The 10,338-nt window shown below is 31.6% G+C and overlaps 1 protein-coding gene across 3 annotated transcripts; it reads left to right on the top strand.

The window, feature by feature from the left end:
• The first annotated feature begins 426 nt into the window (after positions 1 to 426).
• On the top strand, positions 427 to 6,595 carry LOC111637683 (toll-like receptor Tollo). Of its 3 annotated transcripts, XM_023383250.1 has the most exons (8): positions 427 to 581; positions 1,290 to 1,463; positions 2,592 to 3,360; positions 3,434 to 4,304; positions 4,388 to 4,953; positions 5,029 to 5,164; positions 5,253 to 5,571; positions 5,640 to 6,595. In XM_023383250.1, exons 2-8 carry the CDS (start codon positions 1,432 to 1,434, stop codon positions 5,911 to 5,913), a joined length of 2,967 nt encoding a protein of 988 aa, XP_023239018.1. In that variant the 5' UTR covers positions 427 to 581; positions 1,290 to 1,431; the 3' UTR covers positions 5,914 to 6,595. The 3 variants fall into 3 exon arrangements, with proteins under 3 accessions (XP_023239018.1, XP_023239019.1, XP_023239016.1); XM_023383251.1 differs by lacking the exon at positions 1,290 to 1,463; XM_023383248.1 differs by lacking the exon at positions 427 to 581 and having other exon boundaries at positions 1,199 to 1,463.
• Positions 6,596 to 10,338: the final 3,743 nt, after the last annotated feature.

Raw genomic sequence — 10,338 nt, 5'->3', positions numbered from 1 at the left:
ATTAAGATGTTTATCAGCACATCCTGGAAATGATGATATTCTACTTTGAAAATACTTTCGTATTCTATAACACGTTTTATCAGTATTTACTTTATTTCCGTTAAGATTACGTCGGAAAATGTAAGAATATGAAGTGGTTTAGTGACAAACTTAACGAACGATTTATAATTAAACTAAACTGATTCATTTGTAAATTCTTCAATAATTTTCTAATGTGTACAGGCGAAGAAAAATAGTTTCGTGTTTATTACGAAGCAAAATATAAATTAGAAAATTATAAGATGCGTTCGAACTCATAAGCTATTTATAATTTCCGACATTTTGCAAAAAAATTGAGATTATAAAAAAATTACGTCACGCGACGTGTGATTCAGAAACAGCACGTCATACAACGTGGTGTTTCTGTTTATTCTGTTCTTATCTATGGCGGGGGATTAATATACATTTAAGATCCTGCACTTCGACTCCATTTTTATTCTTGGAAATAGATAATAACAAGGCTTGGTAAATCATTTTATTCTTGATTTCCTTAGTAAATTTCCATGCCCAAAGGCTAGATGTATCTTCATCCTTTCATAAAGGTAACAATTTAATTTTATAATTTGGATATTTTATTTTAGATATAAAATTAAATCGTTTTAATATTTTGAAAAGCCCTTGAGATGGAGTATTGAAATTTTAGTCATTACTTTAAGGATTCCAACATCTCTCGCACGGTTTGAGTTTCGAAGGATTGGATGCTTGAATATAAAATAGTTTAAATATTTATAATTTAAACAAGTTTTTAAAACATTTAAGCTTAAATTAAAGGAAGAAAATCGGCATAAAAATTACAAAAAATGTCGTAGTTCATAATCGATATAATCCTATAGCTTCAAAATATTTTCGGGCTAATTAAATACATAGCTATTTAATTAAACGAACTGCTTAGATGCTTACTTTGGATTTTTTCCTCTTGGTAGACTATTGATATACCATTATTTAATAGTTTCATAAATTAAATTCATATATTAAACGTACTTGCCATCTATCTAACTCCGTTTTCGATTATGAAATGTCAGACAGACGGACGATAATGGGAATTTATAGGTCTACAATTTTTTTCAAATTGTAGCCCAATCGATATATTATTTTTATTTCCGCTTAAAGTATTACATTATTAAAATTAAAATTTTGATAATCTATTGTTATTATATATGATATGGCAATGTAATATAAGAGCTAAATGCGAAGTGGTGTCTTCCAAGAGAATCTTTTTTATAAGAAACTGGCCTCTATTTCGCTGTTAGACCTCGTGACGACCCGGCAAGCTCCAACCCGTCAGGCAGTAAATCAAGCGCGAACTCAAAACCGAGTAGTTCTGACCTGTGGCTTTATCCATTCGGTTACCGTGCGGGCTCCTGAAGTTTTTGTTCTGGTGTGTGATTTTGAATGGAATTATTGGATCGGATTGATAGAATAAGGTAAATATCCAAAATGTACTATATTAGTTTAATGTTCCTGAATTAATATTGTTTTCAATGATTAATAGCAGTATCCACTAGTAGTGACTTTGCTGTCGGAACTAATCACACGAGGTCTAAGATGGTTACTGTTTTAGAAGTATTTTATTCTCAATTTTTCTATCTGATAGTCTATAGAACAGACAGACAGATACTGCTATTCATCACCTAAAATATAATTCATTTATCTAAGCATTTGTATAGGGTAACTACCATATTTCGCATAGGCCCTAGGATATTAGGTACTACACTAGTACCACGTGTTCTTTGCTTTGTATGTTCTATGGTAGTATATATTTTGACAGTAGATGCTTCGTGTCTTCTTCAGTTATAATTATAATCACACTTAATCTTTTTATCTTTTACGTAGATTTATAAAAATTCTAATGAAGTGAGATCTGATAAACAAGGTAGATTGTCCTGCAAAACCATATTAGTTCTACTTCATCAAAGTGTATCGTCGTACAGAAATTGACGAGAGAAATTACTAAGAGTTAAGCATATACAATTACAGCTATTACTCTTTCATTCTAACTTGTTTTTAATAACAATAATAAGCGAACAATTAATATTATTGTTTTTTTTTTTAATTTGGGAATAAATCCACAGAGTTACAATATTTGATAGCTTAATTTTGAAAGAAATGCTTTAATTAGAAGTTACTTGGTTTTTAAGTTAAATGCAATGATATATCATTGCATTTAACTTAAAAATTATGGACCCATTTGAAATTTGAAATTCTACCTGCCCTCTGCTATCAGTGAAATGGAGATATTAAATTTTGTCATGATTTAAGATACCCCTTTGAGACATGCAACACAGTATGATTATTTCCGTTTTGTTGTATGGCTTCGGAAATATTAATTTCTATACTTTGTGTAGGGATCCTGTAACCTATATATTATATTTTATCAATTCGAAGAGAAAGTAACATAAGCAATATTCACTTCTAATCATTGAAAGTTGTATTTGAAGTAATAGACAAATGTTCTTGGAGAAGATTTTATCATATTTATCAATAATAAATTCATGTCTTTAAGATACTGATTTTAATAATTTTAATAAACTTTATTGAAATTTTTATTTCAGAAAAATGAAAACACTAACCAGGAATGTGACGTTGATTTGCATTCAAATTGCAACAAATCTGAATATTATTACTTCAATTGAAATATCAAAGAACACAAGTGAACTTTTAATTCATGGCACTCACGACAATTTTCACGAAATCAGTTGCAGAGAGCTAAAACACTGCAATTGTAGTATGAATGGCGATTATATTACAATTAATTGCATCAACCTTCGAAACTTTACAGAACTGATGAACATCGTCAGACAAAAATTCTCCAATCGATCGATTAGTCACGTATACATTTCTCACTCTTCCATCGATAAGCTTCCAGCTAATGCTTTTGCAGGGTTGAACATCATGAACATATACATAAGAAGATCGACGATAGGATCTGTGGATAATGACGTATTCGTAGGAACCAATCATCTCATTCAGCTTAGATTGGATAACACACGTTTACTGTCTTTTCCAACATCGATTAAACTCTTAAATCTCACGCTAAGATGCTTATGGATGGAAAGGGGAGAACTGAACGCGCTGGGTACAGAACTGAGGAAATTCAGACTACAGATTCTTTCTTTGAAACAAAATAAAATTCACTACGTAGACCCCGACGCATTCGTCGATATGATCGAACTGAAAGTATTGAACTTAGCTAACAACAGAATCAGAATTTTCGGTCCAACGACATTCAGAAATTTGCAACGATTACAGACTTTAACTCTTTTAAATAATGAATTAGAAAGCGTCAAAGGTTTACTGGACGATCATCCGTTCACCATTCAGGTAAAAACAACTTTATAAAATACTGTGATCGATTGTTTTATATTTTATATGCTTACATATATATCTTTTACAGATTATACAACTACAAAATAATAAACTTAGGAGTATTCGGAATATCACTGATCGTCCATTATATTCATTGCAATCACTGTTACTGAGTAATAACCCTATTGAAGTTATAGACGAAAACAGTTTTGGTAACAATTTTCCACAATTGAACACGTTGTACTTAACAAATACCCATTTGATTAGAATAGAGTCTCGTGCTTTTCAAAATTTGATAAAACTGCGTCAAGTGATATTAAATAACAACCGATTAGAATATTTAGACGATGACCTTTTTGCTAATATTATGACCTTACAAAAAATTGATATTGCTACAAATAAAATTAGAGATATCAAAAATTTGTTCAAACGTTCCTCAGGAATTCTAACTTTGTTGTTAAGTAACAACACAATAAACGATATCGAAAATTGCTTTAATTATAACAAACATTTAAAAACTTTATTTCTAGATGGAAACGAAATAACCATAATTAAAAGCAATACATTTTTCAACAATAATAAACTTAAAATTATAAATCTAGACCAAAATAAAATCGAATATCTAGAAAAAGATTGCTTTCGTGGATTGTACAATTTAAAAAAACTCCTCTTATCTAACAATCGCATCACTACTCTTAACGGCTCTCTCGATAATTTGCCACATTTGGAAATTCTATATTTGAATGACAATCTTCTAACTGTTTTGGACCCCAAGCACTTTCAGAGAACTCTAAGCATTAATACAATTAGTTTGAATTACAACAAATTAATATCTGTAGAAAAGGCATTTCAGAATCTACAAAATCTTCAATATGTATCATTGAAAAATAATTTTCTGAAGACCCTCACAGAAGAAACATTTTCTCTTCAAGTCTCTCTAAAGATGTTGGAACTAAGAAGCAAGTTGTTTAGAAATATTAATTATTAAAAATTATTTTCTTATATATTAGTTGTTGCTTAATTGATTTGTCTTTTTCTTTAGAGAATCCTATAACTTGTGATTGTCGAATAGGATGGCTGATAGAAGCAGTCTTGGATCATCGTTTTAAATTCGACAAGGTTTACTGTAAAAAACCAAAATGGCTGAAGCACAAACAAATATCAAATCTTACTCTGTCTGATGTTGTAGAATGGAAAACTGATTGTCCTGACAATTGTAAATGTCAGTGCCACGCAAATTTGACAGATTGGTACATCAACGTCAATTGTGCCAATAGAAATTTAGAAAAATTTCCAGATCGATTTCCAGAAAAGACGAATTATTTAGATATCAGTCACAATGAAATACAAGTTATTCCATCGCAAATTCTGGGAAATTTAAGTCATCTACAACATCTTTTGCTTCATTTCAACAACTTTACTTCATTGCAGAATCTTTCTGATTTAAAATTACAATCTCTAATGTTATCTAACAACAAATTCACTCGTTTTCCTGTCAATTTGATTCAAATTCAGTATTTAGAATCCATTTCTCTCTCCAAAAATCCTTGGATATGCGACTGCGAAACGTTGCCTTTCGTGAAATGGATACTCTCTGAACAAAACAAAGTAATGACCGTAATTGATTATAATCCAATAAGTTTTGCCATTTAGTCAATTAATCATTCCCAATTTGTTTTCTAGATAATTGATGTTGACGAAACAAGATGCAGCGAAAATAATGTGAAATTTAAAATGCACAAAATTATATCTTTAACCGAACTACAGTTATGTCCTTCTTTTATTCTTCTATATTCTGTTATCGGAGCTGCAATTGCTGGTAAATGTATTATGAATAACGTTTTCAATTCGAAATTTTATACTGTAATTAAAATTTGATTTTTAAAGGCCCTTTTTATTGTTATTAGTGATTCTTCTATTTCTTGCCGGTGGAAAGATCATCTATAATAAATACAGAATGCACATTCGAGTCTGGATGTATTCTCGAGGGTTTTCCTGCTTCAAAGAAGACGATTTCAACGAAAACAAGCTATTTGATGCATTCATATCGTACAGTCGATTGGACGAATCGTTCGTGAAATATATATTGGCTCCAAATCTAGAAAACGGAGAGAAATCGTTTCATCTTTGCATACACTATCGCCATTTTATTCCCGGGTCTTACATCCAAGACAATATCATCAATGCAGTAAAAGCCAGCAAGAGGACAGTGTTGATTCTATCTCAGTAAGTACATTTATAAAATTCTCTTTTATTCACTGTACATAATAAAAGATTTCTTACAATTTTCTCAGGAATTTTTTATCCAGCGAATGGTGTCGACTGGAATTTAAAAGCGCTCATCATCAAGTCTTAGAAGAAAGACTGAACCGATTAATCGTAATCATCTTGGGAGATTTACCTCCCGATGATGATATAGACCCCGAGATATTGTTATATCTTCAAACCACTACTTATCTGCGATGGGGTGAGAAAAACTTTTGGAATAAATTATATTATGCCATGCCCAAAACTCCTTGTAATGTTCAAGATAGGGAGTCAGTGCATCTTTTGAGTGACTATGATTAATTATCTGACAAATATCCTCGAATACTTCTTTCAATAGAACTTATTTAACCGTGTTCTTACACAAAACAAACCTGTAGCCTTTTCTTAGTTACAAACAAGTTACTTTTTAACCATAGATTTTGCATATTTTTGTATTCGACTTCCAAGTGACAAATCTTCCAAGTCAAGAAAGATTGCCCAGTTTATATGAATACATTTTATCACAAAAATTTGTATAATCTAATGAATTTTTATCGCTTTTAGAAATGATTTGCAGAGCAGAGTTAATACCCCTGTAAGCGAAATGATAAAGAGGAAACTTATAACAACTACCTAACTTTTATCTAGAGATAAACTGTATATGAAAATAAACGGCTGTGTAACGTTACAGGCAAATGATAAATAATTTATACTTACCTTTCTACTTGTAAGTAACCAACTGTATACTTTATGTGTGCTGAAATGAATGATAAGAACATCGTCTCGTAATTTCTCCTATTATTTTGGAAACTCAGAGAACTAGACCTGAATATTGCAAGTTTCAGAATTAGCATTCTTTCAAAATTCACTACAAGAAATCGGCAATAAAGTCAAGAAAATCGTTTGAGAATTGATGCGCCATTACGTTTCTGCATTTACTCTTAATATACTGTAGATTTGCAATATTCGAAAATTAAATCTCATGAAAGAAATCTAACGAAAATTATTCATTTGTCGTTCATTCGTTGATTTTTATAAATACTTTATGAATAATGTTGTTTAATATTTACATAAACTTATCTATAATAAGTAATAAAATCCAAAGGCATTTTACTCTGCTACGCATCTTCAGAAACACTTAGGCCTAAATAAGGAATCGAAGGTTAACATTTGAAACTCTAAATAAATGAACAAAAAGCTCTTGGACAGTCCTTATTAATTAAGGTTAAGATTTAATTTTTTCCGTAGCTAATCTGAAGATAATTCGGCATCTTGAGATCAACGCCTTCAATATTTCGTGGATATTACTTCTTACGGCACGGACGCCAATGTCTTTGCTCGGATACTACGAAATATTTTCTAGTTTCATCAATTAATCGCAGTCAGTAATATGTAGTAAGCAACGTATACACACACTAATTATGTCGATAAGGGGCCATCCATAAATTACGTAAGGGCGATTTTGGCCATTCTAGACCCACACCCACCTCTGTGTAAGAAACCGTAATATTTTCTTTGATCCCCTCCCCGTCCCTATCTTACGTAATATTTAGGCATGATTTTATAGCAAAATTAAAAAAAAAAATTTTATGAAACCCTAAAAACTTTAGGTTCAAAATATATAATTATTAATTAGTTAATTAATATGTACTATTATTTATAAAATACTTTATGTGAACAAATTTAAAAATATAAAAATTTAATGAATTCGAATGAATAATTTATTTTAAGAACTTTATTTTTTAATTATTAACAATTTTATTATTATTTTTATTATCACCATCATTAATCAACGTTATAATATTCATTTTTATATTAATTTTAATTTTCACAAAAGGACGCAAAAAACTTTGATAGATCGACAAGCTAGTGCACGTGTAAACAGAAACGTTATACAAAATAAAACAAGAGCGAGTAGAAACCACATTCCGTTGCCATATTAATTACATCTTGGATAAGGTCAATAAAATAAATTACATGCTGCTAAAATGTGCTAGGTGCAGTGCCGGCCCTAGGCAAGTTTTAGGATAGAGCGAGATACTATTATGGCGCCCGAGGTGGAACCCCGCCCACGCACTCGACCCACGTTCTTCTCAACAGATAAAACCATTCACATACTGGCCACACGCTTGCAATTAAAATATCGAAAAGTGAAAAAAACATTTTTTCCTTTAAATTTTTTTACCACTGAGGCGCCCCTAGGACTTAGCGCGTGGAGCGGCTGCTCCGTTCGCCCTAAGGTATAGCCGGCTGTGGTTAACCTGAGGAATAGATCATAGAGCTTGTAAAACTCTATATAATGGGACAATACAACCAATGCTACTTTACGCGGCCTCTAGCTTGGATCATGTAACTAGTAAAAATTCAGTAGCAACTAAATTACTCTCTCTTCAAAGACAGTTTGCCATCATAATTTCGAAGTGCCTAAGAACTGTTTCTACTAATGCCTCTGATACTAGCAGAGCTCCTTCTTTTGCACTATGTATTGTAAGAAAAGGTTCTAAACTACTACATCAGAACCACAAACATCGAAGCTCAACAACAGTCTCTACTCCTATCTACAGCTGTTCATATGTTACCACATTGCAATTACCCTACTAAATGTGATCATCACCATGTACACAAGTTGATGATCACATTTAGTGTACACAGGGTACATTTGGTGTCATCTGCTTCCTCCATGGATAACCATGCAGACATTAATATCTACACAGATGGGTCTAAAAGCTCCCTTCATGTTGGCTCAAGTACTGTATCTTCCTCCAAACTGACATATTTTGCCCAAAATATGTTAGATGGTACAGATACTTCCCACATACCTCCATCTATCAAACTGAAGAAGATGCTGATTACCAAGCTGTTCAGTGGGCCACTTCACTACCAAACAAAACTCTGTCTATCAACATTTACAGTGATTCTCAGTCTGTCCTAAAAGCTCTATTAAATCCCAATTGCAATAGAAATAAAATCACATATATCCAGCACCATATTAAAAATCTTGTAAATAAGATAACTTTTATATATTTTCCTGGCCATACTGGCATACTAGAAAATGAAAAAGCCAACATTGAGGCTAAGTCAGCTGCAAAGGACACTGATTTGGACTACACTCACATCCCTCTCTCACGTAGCAGCCTTAAAAATTATATTCATGACAACGCTATGCAAAAGTGGAATCAACAATGGTTGAACAGTAAAACTGGTAGTATAACAAGACTTTATTTTCCTAGTGTTGAATGTAGGATCTCATCACCACTTAGAGATTTAACATTTGCCATATGATCTATCATTGTCCAATTTACGATCAACATACACTTATTCTGAAATTAGAAATCTTTACGCTTGGATTCAGGTGGCCATGTCCACTCGATAAGCTTGTTCAGAAGCCACTGTTTGATGCTTTTTACAATTATGTTAAAAAACATAGAAGAAAAGACTATAATTTCTAATATCTAGTTTTACATTTTAGTTTTCACTAAAAGCCGAATACTAATTTTATGTTTACTTTGTATCGTGTACTTTGGTTTATGTTAGTGTTATACACATCTTAGTGTTATACACCCATAGGAGTGGTGCACTTATTCTAATAAAAAAAAAAGAGAGAGAGAGAGAGAGAACCACACGGCCTTTCTCCCATGAAAAAACGTGTAGAGCATGAGTCTGCTAGCGTTATTATTTTATCACGTTATACGAGATGGCTTTAGTACAACGAACGTTCTTAATAGAAACCGCCAAATTGAAGCCAAATTCAAAACTCCACCACTCAACGAGAGCAAAACATAAAAATAAGAATATTACGTAAGACGAGATCTATTACCCCCTACCCCCGAGTAAGAAATCGTAAGAAATCCTTGACCCCTACCCATTCCAAAATACCTTACGTAATTTATGGACGGCCCCTAAGTCCACGTTTCATGTTTGTGCCATTTGCATTTGAAAGGCAAAAACAAAATCGAAATTCTTGCAGAATGCCCCGACCGGAATAAGCATTCTAATTCTAATTTTATAATAAAGTGAAAGTAAATTAATAATAAATTAATAGATAAAAATAATTAATGATTTCTCTATATCATATTTGGTTGTTTCCGGTATCGTGAATCTTACCTAAAACGTAACCATTAATTAGTGTTTAAAGTTAAATAATTCTAAAGACTGTAGTTTTATTGTGTTATAGTAATTATAATATACTTACGTAAGTGTGTAATATTAAAATACTACTTGATTATCATTATTTTATTAAATATCTACTATTTCATGTTTACGTTTTACTATATTTCATGTTAAATTTTGACATAAGGAGCAAATGTTTATTCAATGCGTAATACAGATTATAGCAATTATCAGCGGCAGCGTTAACGCTTCTATATCATTTAAGTCAATACATTTAATCGTGGAGTGATAATTTTTTTTATCACTCCACGATTAAATGTATATTTGGAGTGGAGTAATATTCAAAATATTTTAAGTTTAATATTAAACCAAAGTCGAGAATTTCGGTTCGTGTAGTGTCTTTTATTTACAAGATTTCATTCTCGTGTAAATAATAATATTAAATAATTTGATGTAATTATTGATATATAATATTTTTTGGTTTAACAAAATGATAAGGATGATTGACAGAGATCTATATCTGAATATAAGTACTAAATCTTAGCTAACGGATGGCCACTAAGAATCCTATTCAGAATATGGCGGGTGAGATGAATGGTCTGTGGTTGTTCGAAATCATCCACTATATTTACATAA

Source organism: Centruroides sculpturatus, unplaced genomic scaffold (assembly GCF_000671375.1).
Source record: "Centruroides sculpturatus isolate CEXI.00-Female unplaced genomic scaffold, Cexi_2.0 scaffold697, whole genome shotgun sequence".
NCBI lineage: Eukaryota > Metazoa > Arthropoda > Arachnida > Scorpiones > Buthidae > Centruroides > Centruroides sculpturatus.
This window is presented reverse-complemented; position numbering and strand designations above follow the sequence as displayed.

Coding starts and splice junctions, on each gene's coding strand:
- LOC111637683 (XM_023383250.1), top strand. CDS start 1,432: ATGGAATTATTGGATCGGATTGATAGAATAAG. Junction 3,361..3,433: donor ATCATCCGTTCACCATTCAG/GTAAAAACAACT, acceptor TATCTTTTACAG/ATTATACAACTACAAAATAA. Junction 5,165..5,252: donor TATCGGAGCTGCAATTGCTG/GTAAATGTATTA, acceptor TATTGTTATTAG/TGATTCTTCTATTTCTTGCC.